Below are 26,150 nucleotides of genomic sequence, written 5' to 3'. Positions count from 1 at the left end.
GCCGGTTTGACCAGTATATGAGTAGTTTAGGAGGTTCCCCTTTGTTTATGTTGGTACCATTCAACAGAGTCAGAATTAATGACAGTATGACTGATTTTACAATCCATGCTCACAGATCCTCCCACAGCAGAGCTCACTGCTCCAGGCTGAGTCACTGTGATCTGTCCTCTGGACTCTGAGGATACGGAGACAAAAACATAAAGCAGCTTCATGGTTTTGTGGGCTTCATTTCAGAATTAAGAAAAAAACAAAACAAAGAAAAACTAAACTTTCTTTATCAACATAGGAGACACTAAAAATGTCTCTTTCAGAACATCAGTGCAGGTTAAAAAGTGTAAATGTCAGAATAATTTATGTCACAAAGATGAAGTTAAAGACTTGATGAACTAAACTTTAAATCTTCAGATCAAATCATGTGAAATATTTCTGTGACCAAGAATGTAGCTGAGCAATCTACATACATACATATATCAGTACTGCAGTTTACTAAAATATTCTCATTTAATAACTACTTCCCAGTTTGAATATTTACAGGAGAGTTTCTTCATCACAGATCTGACTCACAGTATCAACTGTTTTGTGTTTCACATGTTCTTCTGTGCGAGCTCGTCAGGATGGACACAAGTCTGATGTTTTGAGTCAAACCCACATAAACATTACTGTGTGTGTGTGTGTGTGTGTGTGTGTGTGTGTGTGTGTGTGTCCTCAGTGAACTGTATCAGTCTCTGCAGTATCTTCCAGCTGCAGCAGTCACTTCAGTTTCTGTTCAGTCTGACTGAGGGAGGTTTTTGTACGACTGTTTTTCACTGTGTGAACGGGAGGCTGTTGTCCTGCTGACAGTAATAAACTCCTGCATCTTCAGCCTGAACTCCACTGATGGTCAAAGTGAAGTCAGTTCCAGACTGACTCCCAGTGAAACGCTCAGAAACTCCAGAGTACCGACTGTCTGCGTTGTAAATGAGGAGTTTGGGAGATTCTCCAGATTTCTGAAGATACCACTGCAAATCATAACTAACACTTGATCTGGCTTTACATCTGATAGAGACAGTCTGTCCTGGAACAACAGACTGAGCTGTAGGAGTCTGAGTCAGGACGATTTCTGCTGATGAACCTGAAAACATGAAAAATAGGAGACGTTTAGAGAAAGATGATCAACATCTAAATATTCGAGGATCATTTCTCTAACACGGAGAACAGATGGAAGAAGGTCAGTGCTGCTGGTTTCAGAGTTTCTCCATCAGAGCAGAACATCATTGTGGTGAACCTGGCTGCATGCTGAAGCAAAGACAGAGAGTCTCACCCTGAACAAGGAGCCCCAGGGTGGCCAGCAGTAGAGTCAGTGACATCATCATTGTGCTGCTGGTGTGTGAGTGGCTCTGAAAGGCCTGGACAGCCACTGATCAACACTGGCCTCTTAACAGCTGTGAGCAGAGAGGCAGGACACATATGCAAACACACAGAGTCAGTCAGCTGCAGCTGTTTCCTTCTCAGTGCTGAAGCCATTTCCACTTTACATTATTACATATTGAGGACATCAAATGTTCTGGCAGTTAATTGTAGATCATATAAAAATGCTTTGCAGTTTTCTACTCTGGTCTTTTCACAAGTCATTAGTAACAACAATATGTTTTTTCCAGTTTGACACAGGTGTTTACAATGTGGAGATTTGAATAGAGAAACATACCACATGAAGTGATGCTGAGATCAAAATAGATGATAAACTCCAACCATCAGTCTTGGACATTTGCAAAAGCTGTAAACATGGAAGCCGTGTGAGTTTCTCCCAAACAAAAACCTTTGTGAGCTCAGATTTCCTCTGGTTTTTATTGTGATGGCTGTAACTGTAAGTTTTTAAGTATTTCTCAGCGATAGATGTGTCTCCACCTGTGAGTAAGATCAGGTGTTGTGAATGAAAACTCCACCTCAGCTCTTAGTGGTGAGATTCAGAAATCAGAATCAGATTGTTCCATCTGTAATCTCAGTTTGATCAAATCAAGTCTTTAACTGACTTTTGAGCAGAATCAGATCCGAAGAAGCTGGAGAAGTTTCATGAAGATTATTGTTTTTGATTCAAGTCTTCACCTTTGAAAGATACAGCTGTAAATGATATTTTCCAGAGTGAAGCTGAGGTCAAAGTTCACTAAGCATTTTCTCATTCTCTGTCTGACGGCTCCTTTCAAGTTTTGGCAAATCAGATAAAAGGTGAGAAAGTAACAGACTGTGAACAGCAGTCAGTGCAGTTTCTGTTCAGTCTGTTCTGTTTTTCACTGTGTGAACACCCACTGACTGTTAGAACAGTGAAGACAGTAATAAACTGCTGCATCTTCAGCCTGGACTCCACTGATGGTCAGAGTGAAGTCAGAGTTTGATCCACTGCCTGTAAAACGAGCTGGAATCCCTGATTCTAGAGTGTCAGCATAGTTAATGAGACGTTTAGGAACTCCTCCATCTTTTTGTTGGTGTCAGAACTGGTCATGGTCTGCTCTTTGATGAACTCTAATGGGTTTTAGAGGCAGAGGATATTTAGCCTTTTAATGATTTGATTTAAATGTCAAGAAATAGAAGAAAACAAAATCCAATCCCACCTGGATTGTGACACTTTTACTGGTGGAGTGAATTAAACAATACTATTCACAATTAAACCTGGACATATTGGAAAAAAGCAATTAAAAAAAGAATGACTGGAATCTATGTGAAGGACTGATGGAGACTTCTTCTGTCTCCATCAGTAATACATCTGTTTCCAAGTAATACAAACTTGATGATTTGATGCATGAGAGGGAAGTGAAACAAAGTGAGAGCGAGTGACTGTCAGAGCAGATCAAAAAATTTAAAAAACACCTGACAGAAACTTCTGGAGTCCCAGTGTGCTGCACAAAGACAGTTCATTGAATTCAATGCAAACCTGTGGATGAAGGTGGGCTCTGTGAGGTCATCCAAGGCCTCCTCACACTAGAGTGATTGAGGAGAGACCAGTGTTCCCAGTTGAAGTATTGTTTTACACTCCTGTTTTCAGTCTGCAGTTTCTAACACTGTCACGCTCCAGATTCATCCATAATGTCGATGTAGATGGCTGCTGTAAGACTTTGAAATAATAAATATCTTTCATATGTGCAAAACTTTTGACTTTGTGTACAATAGTAACAGTGGTTAAATTATTAGTTCTAAAGGAAAAATTCAGTCATCACAGGTCATTTTTTATGTTTTAAGGACTGTTTACAAACTTCTCACGTCCACTTTTATTTTATATTCATTCAGATTATTTCCTCATGTTTCTCTCTGAATATTTGAATTTAAAAAAGTCCAAACAATAAAGATACTTTAGTCTTGGTATCAAAGAGCAGGGCATCGTCTTTATAAAGGGATTTGGAAAAACAGCTGCTGTTAATATTTAATAAATCAACTGTGGTCGTGCATATTTCGTTTGAACTCATAATTTTAGTCATGTGTTTTGACATAAAATGTAAACTAGAAATATTTAATTAAAGGCCAGTGATGATTCATTTGTCTTTAAAAATGCTTTATATTTGACTCTGTACTGAATTATTAAATATCGAATACACTGATGAAAACTTAAAAAATGTAAAAAAATAATCCCTTTTTTCTCAAAACAGAGCAGGGAAGAGCTGGAAAGTTTTTTTTAAAAAGTATTTGATAAAAATGTTTGAAAGAGATAAAATTCGATTCAGCAAATATTCAAAATCTAAACTGAAATTATTTCAGTGTTATTTTTGGTAACTTATCTGTTCACATTGTAATATTTCCACAATTAAAAATGTATATTTTATGGTGTATTGTGTAACTACAGCTGTTGATCAGTTCCTCTTCAGCTGTTTGAGGTTTTTGTACGGCGTTGTATCACTGTGTGAACGGGAAGCTGTTATGCTGCTGACAGTAATAAACTCCTGCATCTTCAGTTTGAACTCCACTGATGATCAGAGTGAAGTCAGTCTGAACTGCTGTTGCCCGAAAACGATCTGGAACTCCAGACTGACGGTATGTAGTATCAGCTATCAGGAGTTTAGGAGCTTTTCCAGATTTCTGAAGGTACCAGTTAATGTCATCACCTATAGATGTGCTGGATTTACATCTGATAGAGACAGTCTGTCCTGGAACAACAGACTGAGCTTTAGGAGTCTGAGTCAGGACGATTTCTGCTGATGAACCTGAAAACATGAAAAGAGGAGAAGTTTAGAGAAAGATGATCAAACATTCGAGGATCATTTCTCTAACATGGAGAACAGATGGAAGAAGGTCAGTGCTGCTGGTTTCAGAGGTTCTCCATCAGAGCAGAACATCATTGTGGTGAACCTGGCTGCATGCTGAAGCAAAGTTTTCACAGAGAGTCTCACCCTGAACAAGGAGCCCCAGGGTGGCCAGCAGTAGAGTCAGTGACATCATCATTGTGCTGCTGGTGTGTGAGTGGCTCTGAAAGGCCTGGACAGCCACTGATCAACACTGGCCTCTTAACAGCTGTGAGCAGAGAGGCAGGACACATATGCAAACACACAGAGTCAGTCATCTTTCCTCATCATGTCATCCTGTTCGTCCTTTAGTTAGTGCAGTGCTTCTTTGTTTTAACTTGCATTTTTATTTATTCAATTTGCATTTATTAATTAAAGATATTTCAGCACACAGGAACATGTATATTTACTTAAGTATCCAAATCTCCACAATGTTTTATCAATTTGCGTTTAAAAGCTTAAACTTGACCAATTTTTCTTTTTCAATTTCTTCCATCATTTACTTTCAGAGAGTGTGTGATGACTCATGCTTTGGTAGTCATGAATATAAATAATTATATATTATTATACATATACATAAATGCATTAATTGTTACCTTTCTTGAAAATGTATCAGCCCTGATACTACAACCCCACACACCACTGCCAATCCATAACTAGTAAAGACGTAGTGTCGATCTGCAGGACCAGCACCCCAATACAGCAAGTCTGGATCAGCTCTCTGTTTAAAAAGTTCTCATCTCTGATCCTATCCTGACGTTTAACAAAACTAAATAGAAAAAGGTTATTTTGTCTGTTTTGCTCTTTTAAAGAAGACTCTTTCTTTAGTTAATCGATTTTGTGAGCCAAAGATTTCCCAGCTGTTGAATATTAAAAAGCTTTCTCATGCTGTCAGTGTCATATCAATAAATATAAAAAAGCCAAGATTTTACTGAAGAATGCAGAGGAAGATGTAGATGCTTTTCATAAATGAAGACTTAAACAACATCTATTATATTTGTTCTGAGTGATCACTACTGTCATTAAACTTTTCAATCTTGAGTTGAGTGAGCTTTTCCAAGATGACAGGAGGAACTATGTGTCACAGCTGAGCAGCCGGTGTGTTTGTGGAGTGGACCCAAGTGCAACCACAGAAGAAGAGAGAAGTTTAAACAAAAGGCGAGCCCTTTATTTGGCTGGAAAAACCCCACAGGAATAATGTCCCAGATGGGCGAGCCCTCATCTGGGACTCTCCTCAGCTCTTACTGGAACAGTGGCGCGGCTGCCCCTCTGTTGGTCTTCCATGGTCTCTTGTGTTCTGGGGGCCTCTGGATGTCTGGAGTTTTGATCTCCTCCATACCCGCTTCACACCCTGGAGGACGGGGCTGTGGCCCCCCCACACTCCCTAGCAGATCATTACATGGAGAAACCTTTGGAATGCAAGCATGCTGATCCACACAGGTATGCACACATGGGTATTCACAGACGCGGACTAAAGCTTTCTTGGCTGCTACCTCAAAGCACACTGTGCGCTGTCTATCTTGCGTGCTGCACAATATCGTTTATTATTTAGTAAATACTGATATCTATGACTAGCTAGTTTATTGTGATGGTGCTTTGTTTTCTCTATTATTATGTTGCTCTTTGTTGTTTGCTGTCTCCTCTGTTTGTTTTTTTTGTTTGTTTGTTTTTTTTCTCCATACAGGTGACCCAGGAGTTCTTTTTTTTTTTTTTTTTTTTCTCTCTCTTCCCCCCCCCCTTCTCACCGTCTCTTCTCCCCTTTGGTTTTCTTTCTTTCTCTCCCCCTCTTTCTCTCATTCATTCCCCCTGTCCTATTTATTATAAAAAAATAAATAAATAAAAATAAAAAAAAAAATGACAAAGGATGAACTGAAGCTCTGCCATCACGTAATGTCGCATACTGCTGTTTCTGATGTCATTTAAGAAAAAAAAAAAAAAAAAAAAAAAAAAAAGGAATAATGTCTAAATGTCAAGGAGATTTTGGGCCGATGTGTTAGACAGAGCTCTCGTCTGCATGATTTGGGAGAAAGGGCCTCATCCCTCCAGTACAGTTCAAATTCTTTGAGAATCAGTGCCAAGGAGCACTGAAGATGTTCCTTTCAGTGCCAACTAGACACTAGTTTTAAAATGTATATATATATATATTCAGTTTATTGGAGGCAAATATGTCTTTATGTATTTTTCAGTATTTATGGATTTATCACAATTAACCTACACTGTATATCACGTGAAAAAAAAAAAGATATTTGAGGGAATCAAAAAGGTCTCAGTTTATACTGACACATATTAAATCAAGTTTAAAATTCCATTTTAAATTGATGATTTCATTACTGATTGATTTGATATCATCAGAGGAAGAAGTCCCATTTTCAAAACTCATATATTCAAAAATAAAAATATATCTTCTTTAAATGTTTAGCACTGCAATAATTTCATTTTTTTTAGAAAAGTTGGTAAAACTGAAAAGGAAGGAGTGAATGATTTTGTTGAGTTTGTTTGTCTCAGAGTCAGAGAGCCGTGTCTCTCTACAGTCAGAGGTTTTTGTACGGCGCCTCAATGAGTTTGTATCACTGTGGTACACGTTCGGTGGAGGAACCAGACTGGAATTTGGAAGTAAGTCAGACTTAGAGCTTTTTTAAATATTTTTTTTTTCATTCCTTTCATTTCCTTTAATATTCAGCATACTAGGAAACAATTTATATTAACGAATCATTACTTTATAATTTCATAATATTTTCTGGCCTATGAACAAAGTTTGCTTTTAAAACGCATATTCAAAAACTCATAACATTTTCTAATGAAAGCCTAGGATGTTTCATAGTATTAATTATTATTTGTGGTTCTGATGATAAAGTTGTATTTTGAGGGCTTGTAGGTTTAGTTCAGTCTGACAGAGTCAGAGAGCCGTGCCTCTCTACAGTCAGAGGTTTTTGTACGGCGCCTCAATGAGTTTGTATCACTGTGGTGGACTTTTGGTGGAGGAACCAGACTGCAAGTTGGAAGTAAGTTAATTAAACTGTGTTTATTATTAAATGTTTTATCATTTTCTTTTATAACTACTTGTTAGGCTGCTTAGATGAGAGAAAACTTTTTTTTTAATTAAAACAATTTAGTTTTTGATGTTTGTCCTTTTTACTTGGCTAATTCAGATGAGCTCTGCAAGTTTCTCTTGTTTAATCTACATTTCTGTCACAGTAAAATGTAGACAAGAGTAAACTTCATCATCTTATGATTAGTTTGTAAATTTCCACCACATCAGCTGCTGTTTGGATGAGTTAAAGTTTGCTTTCTGATGTTTTTATCGTGTCAGATGTTTCAGATTTAGTTTGAAATCATGTGAGCTGTTCAATAACATTTCAAATCTGTATGAATGAGTAGCTGCTCTGTGCTTGTGTCCACTCATTTCTTCAGTCGTCCATGATTTAGACTTCTAATCATTTTAAAGCCAAACTTCTGCTGTAAATGTTTCCACATCTGCTTCTTTTATTTCCAGTGTAGTTTGAACATATTTCAGCTCAAACTGTGTGATGATTCTCTCTGTGCTGATATGCATGAGAGGTTTCTGAAAGGGAAGTGAAACAATGTGTGAGTGAATGACTGGTGGAGCAGAAAAAACACCTGACAGAAACTTCTTAACGGAGAAATTCAAATTGTGGTTCCTGTCCTCTAAGCTGATTGGTGTTTCCTAGGTGATACCCGCCCCGCCCTGAAGGTGCTGGGTCCCTCCAACAAGGAGCTGGAGCAGGGGAAGGCCACGCTCATGTGTGTGGCCAACAAGGGCTTCCCCTCAGACTGGAGTCTGTCCTGGAAGACGAGCGACAGCAGTGGCAGCAGCAGCATCAGAGGGGAGGAGAGCAGGACTCCTGGAGTGCTGCAGAATGACGGCCTCTACAGCTGGAGCAGCACCCTGACGCTCACTGCAGACCAGTGGGGGAAGGTGGGCTCTGTGACCTGTGAGGCCACCCAGGGCTCCCAGTCTCTGGTCTCAGAGATACTGAGGAGAGACCAGTGTCCCCAGTCCTGATGTCAATCACTGAGTCTTTGATGTTGATTTTCTTCTGTCTCTTTGTTTCTTTGTGTTTGCAGATTTAAAAAATAAACTCATTAAACAGTCATGTTTCCATCTCATAATGACAACAATCAGAGCAACAATCTCCTCTAGTTTCATCCTTTTGTGTCTGTTGTAAAGCTGATATTTCAAACTCTTAAAAGAATAAAAACGTACCGAGAAAACATGTTCTTTGACTCTGTGAGTTTAATAAATGCACATTAAAAAATTAAGATTTTGTAATATTTGTAAAACCAGACCAAAATAAAAATGTAAACAGACACATCAAGTGTAATGTGCAGTGAAAATGGTTAAATATATTTTTTAATCCACATATTAAATATTTCTCTATAAGCTGTTGAGGTCATGTCAACCATAGATTATCTGTGTGCTCTTCATAATTTCTACTCTCAAAGCTGTTTTATGATCTACATTTTAATCTGATCTAAAACCTAATAAGTAAAATTAAAGAGCAGGGTGTCATCTGTATGATTAAACAGAGATCATTTAAATCAAGTTCAAGTGAAGATTTACTGAAGTTTGATTAATGAACTATTTGACAGTGAAACTCTGATGAAGCACCAAAGCAGAGAAGAGTCTAGAAGCTGGTGGTGGCAGAGGTGAAGCAGGTGGAGACTTAGCTGAGGATCTCTAATTGTCAGGATGAGGTGGAGATCAGGAGTCTGAGAGTTAAAGCACACAAAACAGAGGCTGAGTAACTCACAGAAGGCAGCGAGACAATAACTGGACTCACATAATGACGACAGAATTGAGCTCGACAGTGGACACGATGTTAAGAACAGACTAACAGAACAAACACAGGAATGCAGGCAGATGAGAGACTACAGGTCTGCTTTAATCAACTTATATAGAAGTTAATCTCTTCTAGTGTTCACAGCAAAATGAGAGAAACTCACTTCACTAAACCTCTTAACACAAGAAAAAGACCACGGTCTGTCAGGAGGACGCTTGCTGGTTTTACATCTGACAGAGACAGTCTGTCATGGAACAAAAGACTGAGTCGGCACTTTTTCTCCCAGTTAATAATAAAGAATATCAGAGTTATTGAAGTTACAGGTTTCATGTTTCATGCTTCATGCACGACATTCACAGTGTTGGTTTTTGCCCAGTTTAGGTATTTGTGTCTTAGTCCTGTTTTTCCTTTGCTTTGTATTTTTCATGCAGTCTCAATGAACGCCTCGCTTTCTGGTAAATTCCATCCTGTTTCCACGTGTCTGATTTTGGGTCCTTTCACTCTCCGCTCCACACAATCTGCTGCTGCAGATCGTGACATTATTGGAATTATTCATTGTTTTTTTTCATGCAGTCTCAATGAACGCCTCGCTTTCTGGTAAATTCCATCCTGTTTCCACGTGTCTGATTTTGGGTCCTCTCACTCTCCGCTCCACACAATCTGCTGCTGCAGATCGTGACATTATTTGAATTATTCATTGTTTTTTTTTTTTTTTTTTGGCCTGTCCCGTTTGGCTCTTTTGCCATCAGAATTGTTGTCTAAAGGCAAAGAAAGATGCCCAACGGATTTACTTTACCAAATTGACCATCCCAGCCTTGCCGTAATGGTCCATTTGATTCACCTTTTATTGTTTATTTTATTTTCACTTGCTGAATACGGGACAGACTTGACTGGGGGAAAGAAGGGGAGAAAGAAAGAGGGAAAGAGAAACAGCTGAGAAGAGGGACAGGGGAGAAGGGCAAAAAACAAAAACCAACAGAACGGGCAGAGAAAAAAAATGCATATATCAATCACCTGGATCACCTGTTGAGAAAGAAAAAAAGAAAGCAAGCAGAAGAGAACAAGAGTAATAGAATAAACAACATCACAATGATATATGGGAATATGACAGTAAATACTAAATATTAAACATTATTGTGCAGCACATAAGATCAACAGAACACAGTGTGCTTTGAGGTAGGAGCCAAAAAGGGTGTAGTTTGTGGGTGTGGTCACCCGTGTGTACACCTGTGAGCATGGACGCGCTTGTTTTTTTAAAAGGTTCCTTCATGTAATGATCTGCTAGAGGGTGTGGGGGGGCCACAGCCCCGTCCTCCAGGGCATGAAGCAGGTATGGAGGAGATCAAAACTCCAGACATCCAGAGGCCCCCAGAACACAAGAGACCAAGGAAGACCCACAGAGGGGCAGCCGCGCCACTGTCCCAGAAAGAGCTGAGGAGAGTCCCAGATGAGGACTCACCCAGCAGCCGCGGAGCAGAAGCCAGGGGGGTTGCAGTGACGTGCCCGTGAGCTCCGCCGGCAGCCAGCTGTGCCTGAGTGACCGAGCCCCAGGCCGAGAGGCCGGGGGCACCCCACCTCCAAAGTGGCCCGAGCGAGCCCCAGGATCCAGGCCCCGATAAGCGGCCGCCAAGGAGTGAGCCGGCGTGTACCTGGATGCCCATCCCCAGATACAAAGAACCACCAACGCACCGATGTCTGAGGGAGTCCGCCACTGGCAGGGGAACTGGTGGTGGGGGGAGATAGGCCTCCAAACCTTGGAGGGCCTGAGATGTCCCCAGAGAGGTGGCGTCTGATACCCAACCTGACATATAGACACAGACATACAGGCACACACAGACACAAACATCCATTCCCACCCTCATGCTCTCATGTGCACTTCACACTCAACCGACGTGGAGACAGACATAAAGAGACGCTGTACACACGATCACACTCCCCAAGCGTACTCTACAAACCGGGTCTAGGTACCCTTGCCCCTGGAGGCGGGAACTGCACCCAGACCCAGGTGGTGTTACCCTTTTCCCTGCGGTGGGGAGAGGCAGACCGCCCCGACTCCGCAGCAGCAGGGAGGCCCACACCCCAGACCGCAGTCGGACGGCCAACTCCTCCTCCCGGCCCTCCCGCTCCAGCAGGCCGCAGATAACGGGGGTGAGAGAAGACTCCAAACCTCCCCCCACCCGCTCATTGTAGTGTTGATGCATGTGTGTTCTAAGGTGCATTTAAAACCCAGGAGGGCATGGAGCTACCTGCCAGAGAGCAGCAGGTAAGCGCATAGCCCCTCCTGCTAGCCCTCGATGTCTACGTGTATTTAAAATTGAGAGGTGGGCAACGACACCAGGGGTGAGGTGTACACCCTGATGGTAACTTGGACTCCGTGTATCGTGCCCACCCCCAAGATCCTATATGTATGTGTAATGAGAGTGTGAGTAATGTGAATGTCTAAGTTGTGAGATAAAATTGAGGCAGAGGCAGCCAGAAGGGGACAGAGGGGGGGGATAGCCTCCTCTGCACCCTGGTGACATACCCCTACTCCAAGGCCCTGCATGTGTGGGTGGTTGTGGTGGAGCGGGAAGAGGGAGGCAGCTGGAGATGGGGAGGGAAGGTAGGGAGGGGCAGGTGACCCCTCCCTGGGGCCAGCTCCCCCGCTGACCCCAGTAGGCACCCCCATACTCCGCGACCCGCCAGGGAAAGGGGGCCCAGGCCCATCCAGACCGCGGCCCAGTGCAGCAGCGCCTCCCGGCCCCACAGAGCCCGGGACAGTCCACCCAACCCCACCACAGAGAAAACTGCGCCCACCCCCCCACCACTCATCTTCCAGACTACATGAGACAATAGACGCCCAGGCTGAGATCTTCCTCCACCTCTCCTGTATCTCCCCCTCCTGCAGAGAGTTCCTGAGGAGAGGAAAGCTCCTGCAAGATGTGTCAATCTCCCCCACCGGTTGAAGAGCCCCCCAGGTGGCTCGACACACCGGCGGCACCCTGCTCCAGGGCTGGGCCCCCATGCACCCACCCGCCCACAACCCTGGCAACACACCTACCAGGACCCAAGCCCCCAAGGCCCGGCAAGGGCCCCAGCCTAGAGACGGAGCGCCACCAGAACCTCACGCCCATCCCGGACCCACCTAGGGGCAGCCAGGCTACCAGGTCAGTAACCCACGTCCGTCAGCACAGACCCTCCCCTAGCCCCGCTGCACGAAGCCGCGAGGAAACAGTCACCTGAGAGCCAACAGAGCCCCCAACCGGACATGACCGCTACCCCGGGTTGAGCCCCCCAAGGAAGATGCCTCCGGGGAACCCCCTGACGCCCTAAGCCTGTCCCTACCCCCACACCAATCACAACATTGAAGGCAGGACCAGACTATGACCCCCCACTAGGTGATGGAGCCGATCAAAGGAGCCCAGAGCAATTGATCTGATGTGGTGGCAGAGGCTGTATCAAAACTAATGTAATCTAATAGATAATTTCTATATTGGTTAGAATTAAGATTGTTTTTATTTTTCCAGTTCATGAGGACTGTTTTCTTGGCTATGCATAGGGCAGTGAAAGCCCAACAAACACACTAAGGGGGAAGTTGGAATGTTACATTTCAGACACTTCGATAAGTCTTCACATATCTCGCGCCAAAACTTCTGCACTGGTGGACAGAACCAAAGAGCGTGAATGTAATTGTCTGGTGTATTGCTTTGACAGTGTGAGCAGTTGTTGGAAGATGTAAAGCCCATCTTGAACATCCGATGACCTGTATAGTGCACTCTATGTAGTATTTTGTATTGTATTAATTGCAGACTGGGATTTTTAATCAATTTAAAGGTTTTTAAGCAAATCTGAGACCAGAAGTTTTGGTCTAAACTGACTGATAAATCCGCTTCCCACTTTGCAATAGGAAGTGATATTGATTCATCTGTTTTAGAAAGCATTCTGTAAATTTTGGAAAGTAATTTGGGGGTTTTAAGAGTAAGAAATTGAACCACACTTGGTGGTGTTTGTAGTTCAACTTGACCCGGTTTGAATTTCTTTTTTACTATGGATTTAATTTGTTGATATTCTAAAAATCTTTTCCTGTTGATCCCATATTGTGTAACTAGTCTGTCAAATGGGATAAATTCTGTTCCTTCTAATATATGTTCTAAATATTTGATTCCTTTACCACTCCAATCTGAAAAGTTTATCATATATCATCAGCAGAGCGTCTGTGCACCGTAACTTTGTTCTGTATACCTGTTAATGGATTAACTTGTTCATCACAGCACTGAGCAAATAATAATCAAGACAATACCATACTTGTATCTATACTGAATTGTGCTGTATTAAGTTGTTTTCTGGGAATGTTTAAAAACTTACAAGATATTCAAAATGTTTATTTATCAAGCGTATTAGTGGCACTGCATACAAACATTTTGAAATCATAAAATATAAGCTTTTTAAATAAAAACTTTTCTTTTATAATGTAATGTTTTTATAATATAAGCTTTTTTCTGACATTATCAAACAAAGATTAATAAAAATAAAATGAAAGGAGTTGTTACATTTACTCTTAAAAGTTTTTTTTTATCAACAATGATATTTACACTGTTTTTTACTCTTTTAAGCCAAGTTGATGAGATTTTTCAGTTCTCTATATTTCAATATTTTCAAGCTGAGTTCAAAGGTCATAGCTAAGCTTTTTTCAATACACGGCCCAGCTTTCTTTATCATCATTTTTCAAGCAAGAGGAGATTCTCTAGACTTTCTTCCACTTTTCCTTACTACGCAAAAAATGATGGTAGTTGTTTAAGAGATAACAGCGAGTATCTGTCAGTGTGTGTGTGTGTGTGTGTGTGTGTGTGTGTGTGTCCTCAGTGAACTGTATCAGTCTCTGCAGTATCTTCCAGCTGCAGCAGTCACTTCACTTTCTGTTCAGTCTGACTGAGGGAGGTTTTTGTACGACTGTTTTTCACTGTGTGAACACATGCTGACTGTTGATAACATGAAAACTCTGACAGTAATAAACTGCTGCATCTTCAGCCTGGACTCCACTGATGGTCAGAGTGAAGTCAGAGTTTGATCCACTGCCTGTAAAACGATCTGGAATCCCTGATTCTCGATTGCTAGTGTAGTAAATGAGACGTTTAGGAACTCCTCCATCTTTCTGTTGGTACCAGGCTAAATAGTAGGTGCCATAAACATTCTGACTGGTCGTACACTTGATGCTCACAGATCCTCCCACAGCAGAGCTCACTGCTCCAGGCTGAGTCACTGTGATCTGTCCTCTGGACTCTGAGGACACAGAGACAAAAACATAAAGCAGCTTCATGGTTTTGTGGGCTTCATTTCAGAGGGACAGATGTTGATAGAGGAGAGGAGTTTGATTCTCTGGACTTTACCTGTGAAGCAGCAGCAGAGGAGAGTCCAGATGAGGACGCAGATCAAAGTCATGTTTTTGATGAGGAGGATTTCTGTGGCTTCTGTTGTGATGAAGGACAGCTGTCAGTCATCCAGTGTTCAACTCTCAGGACTATAAACTCTCCCAGAGCACTGGAGCATGGTGCTGCTGATGCAAAGTGCCTCTCTATGGAAATCATCTGACTCCAGCAGGACTTGTTTAAAAAAAGTTTTTCACAGCATATTTAGCATGTGACACACATGAACCCTGTAGAATTTATAGACAGTTAACAAATGCTCTTTGAGCGCAAAATCTCCAACAATAATATGTTATATTTGCTTCAGTTGTTGGCTGTTGGGTGAGATAAAAAACATCCAAACTTTATTTTGTTGTTTTTCCTGATATCACAGGGAGGCTGACAGAAATTTACGTCTAAATTTGTGTTTGAAATTTTTACCTACTTGCTGTTGATAAACCAGTTCCTTCAATGATTTTTCTTTACATGATCTTCACAATAAGTTGTGGATAAACTAAATTTTACATGAATAAAAATTCTTCTGCATCATCTTCCTTGGTTTCAGATTAAGGTTAATTGTATAGTAAATATCTCTGTTTATGCAGAAAATTGTTTTAGTGAGTTGTGTTTGTAAACGAATTTTGGCCAACAAGGGCTTCCCCTCAGACTGGAGTCTGTCCTGGATCGTTGACGGCCGCAGATGCAGCGGCATTGATTGTGAAGTGAGCAGGAGCCCCGGGGTGCAGCAGACAGTCATGAGCTGATTCACTGGGGACATGACGTTGTGTTGTTGTTGTTGTTGTTGTTGTTTAAACTTTGCTACAGCTCTCAGTCTGCAGACTTTTTCAATCTCAGTCTCTTTATTCTTCATCTGTTTGTTGCCTGTTTTATGAACTTGTCTCAAGATTTTACAACAATAAAGATTTTTCAACAGAACATGTCCTGTTATTTCTGCTGTTTGTTATATATGTATATAAATACATTAACATGGATTTCAAAATAAAAAAAACATTTAACACATTTTATTAAACAACAGTTTTGATCTGGTTACAAACATACTGATTAATTAAAATAAATAAACTAGTTAAAAAAAAAGAAAAAAAGACATATAATGGATAAATCAACAGGCTAATTAGATTTACTGTGTTAACACACAGTAAATCGTGTTTGTTTGTAAATAACTTGTATTCCTATGTATTATCTTGATAACAATGATAATGTTTGTAAATAAAAATATTATATTTATTAATCATTAATTTTCTCCCTTCATTTTTCACAGCTTATTAAAACTGATTATTTCAACATTTTAATGAATGAAGCAAATATTTTGTGTTGTCAAAAAGGTCGTACCAGTATTGAGATACAACTAATAAACAGCATCAAAGTAAACAATGAAGTAATGTTGCAATTTGTACATTTTCAGACTGAATACAAACTACTTTCTGACTTTAATGAATATTTTTGATATCAGTATTAGCATTATTGCTATTTGATTGGGGATCAGCCATCTGAAAAGTGTTTGGAGACTCATTGTTTTTACAAGACTTTAAATATTTTTGACTTTATCAAAAAGAAAAAAAGAAAAACACTAAAATTTATTTATTAGAAAACAAAAAGTCCTGGTTTAAATTGATATGATTATGAGATTTGGATATCATTGCATTTTGTGAAAGTTGCCTGAAAAGCTGTGTGTGTGTGTGTGTGTGTGTGTGTGTGTGTGTGTGTGTGTCCTCAGTGAACTGTATCAGTCTCTGCAGTATCTTCCAGCTGCAGCAGTCACTTCAGTTTCTGTTCAGTCTGACTGAGGGAGGTTTTTGTACGACTGTTTTTCACTGTGTGCGCAGTTCCCAGTATCTGCTATCAAATGCACCCATACAGTAATAAACTGCTGCATCTTCAGCTTGAATCTGACTGATGGTCAGAGTGAAATCTTTGTTTGATCCACTGCCTGTAAAACGAGCTGGAATCCCTGATTGTCGAGTGGTAGCAGTATAAATGAGCAGTTTGGGAACTCCTCCATCTTTCTGTTGGTACCAGGATAAATAGCTGTTGCCATAAACATCCTGACTGGTCGTACACTTGATGCTCACAGATCCTCCCACAGCAGAGCTCACTGCTCCAGGCTGAGTCACTGGGACCTGAGGTTTGGACTCTGAGGACACAGAGACAAAAACATAAAGCAGCTTCATGGTTTTGTGGGCTTCATTTCAGAGGGACAGATGTTGATAGAGGAGAGGAGTTTGATTCTCTGGACTTTACCTGTGAAGCAGCAGCAGAGGAGAGTCCAGATGAGGACGCAGATCAAAGTCATGTTTTTGATGAGGAGGATTTCTGTGGCTTCTGTTGTGATGAAGGACAGCTGTCAGTCATCCAGTGTTCAACTCTCAGGACTATAAACTCTCCCAGAGCACTGGAGCATGGTGCTGCTGATGCAAAGTGCCTCTCTATGGAAATCATCTGACCAAGTTTAGAGGCACAATGTGACAAAGTAAAGGTCTGGACTTCACTACATGTTTTTACAACATTCTGTACGCCACGCAGATCCTGATGCGTTCTGAAGAACTACTAACTGATTATATTTGAAATAAGTTCATTTAACAGTTGCTCTTTGCTAAGATGTAGAGAAGTAAGAAATTCATATTTTTTCTGAATTCCTTCGTTCATGTTTGTAGTATTAAATATTTCATGGAAAGCATTTAGTCAGTGACTTTATGATGGTGTACAGTGGTGGGTCACACTTACATTTGTACAGTTACATTGAATCAAGTAACTTTTTGGAGTAAATTCTACTTGCTGGTGAAGATCATGTGACCTAACTGAAAGCTTCACAGTGGGAATACAATAGACTTTGTGGAGAAAGTGTTTTCTAAACCACTTGTGCCACTGTGCTGGTATTTGGAAAGAATGTAATACCACATATTATTTGTATGAATGCAGTTATACTCACTGTATGTAAAGTACTATTGAGTGAGACATGCTGTTTGACTTATTGGAAACACATTTTTTAGTTAAGCATAACATTTTATTGGTTTTGTTTGCGATGTTGTTGATTATTAAAGTTTCTGATGACAATGTCAATTTTAAAATGTTGCTATAGGAGACCATTAAGATGGCTGTGATCCAAAATTAAATATGGTTCAAACATCATGATACAACATGATTTCCTCCAATACCATCCACCTCCAACATATATTACAGTTTCTGTCAGTTTGCTGCAGTTTCAAATCAGTGATGCTTTTCCCCAATCAAATTAGCCTTTCTCATTGTTTTTATACACACATACACACTGCTGTTGTTTCTACACTAATAAAGGGATTTGTTACTTTGTTGATCCACTTGAATCTCACAACTCTTCGAAACAGTTTTGTCAGACAGAACTCCAGATCTGTCACTTTGCTGAATACTGTCCAACACTGCATTAGTGTTTCCACTCAAATGACTTCAAAGCAGTGAAATTGCTCTTCAATTATAATCACATATGGACACATGTTCTCAGAAGACGTTTAAGTTGAAACATTTGGAAATGCATAATCTCAGTCTTGTGTCACACGTCCATGCCATGGCACTGCTACTGTAATTACACAGAAACATATACTATATGCACTCACAGACCACTTTATTAGGTACACCTCGCTAGTACCGGGCTGGACCCCCTTTTGCCTTCTGAGCTGCCTGAATGCTTTGTAGCATAGATTCAACAAGTATAACATATAGTTGCTGCAGATTTGCCAGCTGGGCACCCCTTTCAAGCACATCCCAAAAATGCTGTCTTTAACTGAGATCTGGTGACTGTGGAGGCCATTGGAGCACCGTGTTTTTGTTTTTTTGTTCTTACAAGTTTGGTCAGCTCATGTGAATTATAACCTCAGTTTCCTGTTCTTAGGTGACAGGCCCTGCAGTGCAGTCTTCTACTGCTGTAGCCCATCTGCTTCAAGGTCGCATGTTGTGCTTGCAGACATGCTCTTCTGCGTCTTGTTTGTATCGAGTGGTTGATTGAGTTACTGTTGCCGTCCTATAAACGCAAAACTTTCAGGCCGTTCTCCTCTGGCCTTTGACATCAACATTTTTCAGACCGTTCCCATCAACCCTACAAATGGCTGTGTAAAGAAATCCCAGCAGATCAGCCTGTCTGGCATCAACAACCATGACACTTTTAATTATCTTTCTTAATGATGTTTGAATTAATCCTCAGCAGGCTGTGTCCAACATGTCTACATGTGTAAATGCTATGAGCTGCTGATATGTGATTGGCTGATATTTGGATTAACAAGCAGTTTAACAGGTGTACTTAATAACCTAATAAACACATGCAGTATGACTTTACTGGACTATACAGTAGTTGGTGCTGTGGTCTCAGATTGTATACATTTTCTTTTCCTGACACATGACACAATAATAATGAGTATTATTTTGCTTTTGCAAAAAAACATCAGATTTGATTTTTGTTTCTGAAAACAGTTTTAAACTTCTCATTAGCTGTCACAGTCCAGGTGAGCTGCTGGTAAATTTCCACCATGTTCTCCTGTGTCTGCCCCTGGGCAGAGCCGTCATCTCCTCACATGGAGCCAACCTGGAGCAACCTACTCAAGATATTCAAGACCAGCGTTGCCGTCTCTTCACTGCTAGTTTGCCAACTTACCCACAGTAGTAACAGGCTACCATGCTTCGTGCTCCTTTGCCCAAGTCTATGTACTTACCTCGTTCTTCATGTGCTACAGCTCTCCTCTTTAAAATTCAAGCACACCTGGAGAAGTCTGTGAACCCACTAACCCCCTTTTCCTCTCTTCCTCTTGATCACCACGCCACCTTAGGCCACCACGCTACGTTTTCTTGTCAGGAATCCCACGTCAAGTATAACTCTGTGTTTTTGTGCCAAATAAAGATTTGTGTGAAGCAAACTCAACCGTCTCCACATGTGGTCCAGCACTTGAGTCCAGTTTCGTACAGGCCTTTGGCCCCTTGTGACATTAGGCCTACGTTTTTTGCAGTACTCTTTCCAAAGTAGGTGAGGTTTTGAGAAAAATAACAAAACAAAAAAAAACCTGTTTTGATGTCTTAAAACGACGGTGAAAGTGTTTTATGAAGTGTCTTTTGCATAGATGAGTCTGTGTGGTGAAAAAGGCCTTACATATTTGGAGAGCTGCATTAAGAGTGGTGAGAATGACGTTCCTGATGTAAGACTTTCACCAAAGCAACTGAGAAAAGCAGTGATGGAGAAACATTTACTGGAGTTCATTTAAGTGTTCATGAATAAATGTCAGTGAAGTCGTTTGAAAACGTGTGTGTGTGTGTGAAACATGTCAAAAGTAAACCAAAGCAACACATGGTGATAAAACCCGAATTGAATGGTAATGTTTACCAGTTAGAAGCCTTCACAGTGAGAACAGCACAGAGCACAATCTTCTCTACCTGGAAGGAATTTTCAAAACTTCCTAAAACACCATTATTTGTAGACAGAATTCCAAAATAGAAATAAAAACTCATTAAATAAACCCTGTATGTGTAGGCAGCGTCTTAACAATGGACATGTTCCTTCAGAAATTAAAAAAAATTATAGAAAAAAATGCTGGTACACTTTCCAGAACTTAATATTTTTGTGAAATTCAAAACATAACTACATGAATCTGAAGTGTTTTTGAAGCATTTTAGGCTGAGAATTAGTTTCAGTGTTTAGAGTTGTGAAAAAATAAGTGCCAGGTTTCAAGAGATGTTTTCACATGTGAAAGCTGTAAAATCTACATTTTGAAATCAGATTCTTTAAATATTGTTGTAATGGGCTTTATTTGTTTTAATTACACTATTATAATATTATTAAATGATACAAACAGTGAATGATTTTGTTGAGTTTGTTTGTCTCAGAGTCAGAGAGCCGTGTCTCTCTACAGTCAGAGGTTTTTGTACGGCGCCTCAATGAGTTTGTATCACTGTGGTACACGTTCGGTGGAGGAACCAGACTGGATGTTGGAAGTAAGTTAATTAAACTGTGTTTATTATGAAATATTGTATCATTTTATTTAATAATTATTTGTTAGACTGTTTAGATGAGACAAAAGTATTTTTTTTTAATTTAAAATAATTTAGTTTTTGATGTTTGTCCTTTTTACTGGACTAATTCAGATGAGCTCTGCGAGTTTCTCTTGTTTAATCTACATTTCTGTCACAGTAAAATGTAGACAAGAGTAAACTTCATCATCTTATGATTAGTTTGTAAATTTCCACCACATCAGCTGCTGTTTGGATGAGTCAAAGTTTGCTTTCTGATGTTTTTATCGTGTCAGATGTTTCAGATTTAGTTTGAAATCATGTGAGCTGTTCAATAACATTTCAAATCTACATGAATGAGTAGCTGCTCTGTGCTTGTGTCCACTAATGTCTTCAGTCGTCCATGATTTAGACTTCTAATCATTTTAAAGCTTCTGCTGTAAATGTTTCCACATCTGCTTCTTTTATTTCCAGTGTAGTTTGAACATATTTCAGCTCAAACTGTGTGATGATTCTCTCTGTGCTGATATGCATGAGAGGTTTCTTAAAGGGAAGTGAAACAATGTGTGAGTGAATGACTGGTGGAGCAGAAAAAACACCTGACAGAAACTTCTTAACGGAGAAATTCAAATTGTGGTTCGTGTCCTCTAAGCTGATTGGTGTTTCCTAGGTGATACCCTCCCCGCCCTGAAGGTGCTGGGTCCCTCCAGTGCAGAGCTGGAGCAGGGGAAGGCCACGCTCATGTGTGTGGCCAACAAGGGCTTCCCCTCAGACTGGAGTCTGTCCTGGAAGACGAGCGACAGCAGTGGCAGCAGCAGCATCAGAGGGGAGGAGAGCAGGACTCCTGGAGTGCTGCAGAATGACGGCCTCTACAGCTGGAGCAGCACCCTGACGCTCACTGCAGACCAGTGGGGGAAGGTGGGCTCTGTGACCTGTGAGGCCACCCAGGGCTCCCAGACTCAGATCTCAGAGATACTGAGGAGAGACCAGTGTTCCCAGTCCTGATGTCAATCACTGAGTCTTTGATGTTGATTTTCTTCTGTCTCTTTGTTTCTTTGTGTTTGCAGATTTAAAAAATAAACTCATCAAACAGTCATATTTTCATCTCATAATGACAACAATCATAGCAACAATCTCCTCTAGTTTCATCCTTTTGTGTCTGTTGTAAAGCTGATATTTCAAACTCTTAAAAGAATAAAAACGTACCGAGAAAACATGTTCTTTGACTCTGTGAGTTTAATAAATGCACATTAAAAAATTAAGATTTTGTAATATTTGTAAAACAGACCAAAATAAAAATGTAAACAGACACATCAAGTGTAATGTGCAGTGAAAATGGTTAAATATATTTTTTAATCCACATATTAAATATTTCTCTATAAGATGTTGAGGTCATGTCAACCATAGATTATCTGTGTGCTCTTCATAATTTCTAGTCTCAAAGCTGTTTTATGATCTACATTTTAATCTGATCTAAAACCTAATAAGTAAAATTAAAGAGCAGGGTGTCATCTGTATGATTAAACAGAGATCATTAAAAAAAGTATAATTGAAGATTTATTAAATTTTGATTAATGAACTATTTGGCAGTGAAACTCTGATGAAGCACCAAAGCAGAGAAGAGTCTAGAAGCTGGTGGTGGCAGAGGTGAAGCAGGTGGAGACTTAGCTGAGGATCTCTAATTGTCAGGATGAGGTGGAGATCAGGAGTCTGAGAGTTAAAGCACACAAAACAGAGGCTGAGTAACTCACAGAAGGCAGCGAGACAATAACTGGACTCACATAATGACGACAGAATTGAGCTTGAAGTGGACATGATGTTAAGAACAGACTAACAGAACAAACACAGGAATGCAGGCAGATGAGAGACTACAGGTCTGCTTTAATCAACTTATATAGAAGTTAATCTCTTCTAGTGTTCACAGCAAAATGAGAGAAACTCACTTCACTAAACCTCTTAACACAAGAAAAAGACCACGGTCTGTCAGGAGGACGCTTGCTGGTTTTACATCTGACAGAGACAGTCTGTCCTGGAACAAAAGACTGAGTCGGCACTTTTTCTCCCAGTTAATAATAAAGAATATCAGAGTTATTGAAGTTACAGCTTTCATGTTTCATGCTTCATGCACGACATTCACAGTGTTGGTTTTTGCCCAGTTTAGGTATTTGTGTCTTAGTCCTGTTTTTCCTTTGCTTTGTATTTTTCATGCAGTCTCAATGAACGCCTCGCTTTCTGGTAAATTCCATCCTGTTTCCACGTGTCTGATTTTGGGTCCTCTCACTCTCCGCTCCACACAATCTGCTGCTGCAGATCGTGACATTATTGGAATTATTCATTCTTTTTGTTAAAGTCTTTATTAGTTTCACTATTTGACTTGTCCAGGGTGTACCCTGCCTCTGACCTTAAGACAGCTGGAATAGGATGGGATGCATGTATAGTTTCATTATTATCATTATTGTCAGATCATCAGCATGTGATAATGTGGATATAATAACAAAATAGTAAAATGCCTTCTTATTTTGCATTTATTTATTACAGTTTTTTCATTTTTGATTTCAGACAACCAAACTGTACGATTAAGAAGAAAGCTGTGTTTCTTTACACTCAGAGGTTTTAGCTCAATCATGATGATACAAACGCTTTTCTTTCAGGATCCAGACTGGATGTCTGGAAATAAATCAATTTTAAATGAGTATTTTAAACAATACTTTGTCCTTCTGCTTTTGTTTTAGCATGCTAAGTATGTAAAGAAAAGTCCTGTTTAGAAGCGGACATGTCACAGTGCTGGATCTGTGACCCAGTGTTTTGTCTGTGTTGTTAATTTATATTCTTTGATTACTTTTATTCATGGTTTTGGTTATCTTTTTTTCTTAAGTTCTTAGTGATCCTAGTTCTCCCTCCCTCAGTGTCCATCTCAAGCCTGTGTATAAGCTCTTGTCTCCATGTTTATTGTTCCCTCTGTTGCACAGGCAGTCATGTCTCCATGTCTCAGTGTCTAGTGTCTGTCTCTGTTTTTGTTCCCCCAGTCACAGTGTCTTTTCTGCATCTACATATTCGTCATGCTTCCTGTTTTCTTCTGATAGTCCTTGTCCTGTGTTCAGTTTTCAGTTTTGCTTCCCCTTGGTCTCCTTATGTGTGATCATTTCCATCTGTGCTCTCCTCCTGTGTGTCATTCCCTTGTGTGTTTCCTTTGCCTGTTGTCGTGTTGTCCAACAATGTGTCACCAACTGCTGCACCTGTAAGAAAAAACAAAGGGAACAAAAACATACAGCACCTGGAACACAAAGATATGAAAATGCACAGATACATAAATTAACAATCTTTTTGTGGTGTGTGTCATTGTCACAAAAGGTAGACAATAATGAGGGCAGGGAGGTGCAATAATGCCCTCCTGGGTGTCAGAGGCAGTGTCACGGTCTGGCTGGCAGACCGTGGGGATGAGGAAAGTAGGACCCAAAACGCAGGACTCTGCGATGCCACAGTGCACTTTATTTACAGTGAATAGACAGGTAAGTCCAACAATTAACTCAGAGATGTAATTTGCCAATGGTGCTCATCCCTTGCTCCCAGTGCGTCCCGTGCTGTAGCTCGCTTAGTTTGTGTGCTCCCCAACTCGCTTCTTCGCCCGACTTTCCTGGAGGAAGAAGGAAAAACCACAATAAGCCACACACGCTAGCCGACTATACCGGTCAAGAGTAATAATCCCACGTCGACTGTCGCCGCGAGTCCAGGTTAAATACCTCTTCCTAGCTGGGAGGGATGATCACCACCAGCTGGTCAGGTAATCAGCTGCAACAGCAAAGAGGGACTCCCGATGACGACAGTCGCCCGGACACGCCTCTTCCACGACGCATGCTTCCGTCAACAGCCCCGAGGACGGGGGGGAGAGAGAGAGAGAAGCAGACACATACATACAAACGTGGACAGAACAGTAGACGACAGACCCCAAATAATAGTCGTAATAATAATAATAATAACAACAATAATAATAACCACTGCTCACGGACCCCTGAGTAACCTCCAGAGCCGGGTCCGTGACAGTCAGACAGCGATAGATCCAGGAGATCCAGGAGATCCAGGAGGCCACAGCAGGAGAACGAGGAAGGCCCCAGATGGGGCACCCAGAGGGTGAGAGTCTCAGAGAACCAGAGGCAACAGGCATCAGTCGGATGTCCTAGCACGAGCCGAGAACAGTGCCCAAGGACCACCTGGCACGACTTTGAAAAGTGGAATGAGAGGCAGAGTCTTCAGCTCAGAGAAGATCAGCTTCCAAGTTGAAGTCATGAATCACAATCACACACAAATCTGTGTTTATTGATACCAAATACAGTTACAATGCATTCATTGTATACTCTGATTACATTGTATAAAGAGTGAAATGCATGTTTATTACTGCTTCTATTAATAGTGTTGTTATGAGTGGTTATGATGCTGTTTAAGGTAAATCTGGAGGAAATCCATCAGTCTCTGCAGCAGTCAGCTCAGCTCTTATTCAGTCTGAGGTAAAATAATATTAAAATGTGTAAACACATCTGTGCTGAGATAACTCTGAACTCTAAACTTATTTGTTCTCTATCATGTAGGAACATCTGTGAGCAGTAAAGTGGTTTTTCTGTAGCTCCTTATTTATTCATGTTGCTTTAAAATTTAAGACTTAAGATTCAAACTAATAAAATCATTTAAAGATTTCAAAGTTATGCTCTGATAAAGCAATTAACAAAGTGGAGTCTAAGCAATGATGGGAAAGAGGAAACGAATGCTGGATTCAAAAGTTTACTATTTAAATTTCTACAGCAGCTAATTAATAAATACTTAATTTATCTACTGATGTTTTCTGTGTGTTCAAAGTATTTGGTGGTCTTTTAATTTACAGCAATACACTCAATGTTAATGCTGTGTGTGTGTGTGTGTGTGTGTGTGTGTGTGTGTGTGTGTGTGTGTGTGTGTGTGTGTGTGTGTGTGTCCTCAGTGAACTGTATCAGTCTCTGCAGTATCTTCCAGCTGCAGCAGTCACTTCAGTTTCTGTTCAGTCTGACTGAGGGAGGTTTTTGTACGACTGTTTTTCACTGTGTGAACACCCACTGACTGTTAGGATAGTGAAAACTCTGACAGTAATAAACTGCTGCATCTCCAGCCTGGACTCCACTGATGGTCAGAGTGAAGTCAGAGTTTGATCCACTGCCTGTAAAACGATCTGGAATCCCTGATTGTCGAGTGCTAGCACGATAAATGAGCAGTTTAGGAACTCCTCCATTTTTTTGTTGATACCAGGCTAAACGCTGATAGTTGCTATAAACATAAACATCCTGACTGGTCGTACACTTGATGCTCACAGTTGCTCCCACAGCAGAGCTCACTGCTCCAGGCTGAGTCACTGTGATCTGTCCTCTGGACTCTGAGGACACAGAGACAAAAACATAAAGCAGCTTCATGGTTTTGTGGGCTTCATTTCAGAGGGACAGATGTTGATAGAGGAGAGGAGTTTGATTCTCTGGACTTTACCTGTGAAGCAGCAGCAGAGGAGAGTCCAGATGAGGACGCAGATCAAAGTCATGTTTTTGATGAGGAGGATTTCTGTGGCTTCTGTTGTGATGAAGGACAGCTGTCAGTCATCCAGTGTTCAACTCTCAGGACTATAAACTCTCCCAGAGCACTGGAGCATGGTGCTGCTGATGCAAAGTGCCTCTCTATGGAAATCATCTGACTGAAAACAAAAACTTGAAATGTTTATATGTAACATA

At 40.7% G+C, this 26,150-nt stretch overlaps 2 pseudogenes and 2 gene segments (V, D, J or C); 2 read left to right on the top strand and 2 right to left on the bottom strand.

The window, feature by feature from the left end:
• Positions 1–791: 791 nt before the first annotated feature.
• On the bottom strand, positions 792–2,670 carry LOC146682424 (immunoglobulin kappa variable 2-29-like). The segment is given in 3 exon segments: positions 792–1,111; positions 1,301–1,421; positions 1,685–2,670. Coding segments are annotated over 2 exon segments (360 nt in total).
• Positions 2,671–3,840: 1,170 nt separating this feature from the next.
• On the bottom strand, positions 3,841–4,460 carry LOC146682423 (Ig kappa chain V region GOM-like). The segment is given in 2 exon segments: positions 3,841–4,166; positions 4,353–4,460. Coding segments are annotated over 2 exon segments (360 nt in total).
• Positions 4,461–6,835: 2,375 nt separating this feature from the next.
• Positions 6,836–21,625, top strand: LOC146682421 (Ig kappa-b4 chain C region pseudogene; annotated as a pseudogene). Its single transcript, XR_014917594.1, has 3 exons — positions 6,836–6,857; positions 7,934–7,956; positions 21,103–21,625. The product of XR_014917594.1 is annotated as an Ig kappa-b4 chain C region pseudogene (transcript).
• On the top strand, positions 7,826–8,268 carry LOC146682422 (Ig kappa-b4 chain C region pseudogene; annotated as a pseudogene).
• Positions 21,626–26,150: the final 4,525 nt, after the last annotated feature.

The sequence above is a fragment of the Copadichromis virginalis genome, linkage group LG22 (assembly GCF_057382275.1).
Source record: "Copadichromis virginalis isolate Kocher_CV1m ecotype Utaka linkage group LG22, C_Virginalis_male_GT1.1, whole genome shotgun sequence".
Classification (NCBI taxonomy): domain Eukaryota; kingdom Metazoa; phylum Chordata; class Actinopteri; order Cichliformes; family Cichlidae; genus Copadichromis; species Copadichromis virginalis.
Note: the sequence above shows the minus strand (reverse complement) of the source record. Positions and strands in the feature narration are given on the sequence as shown.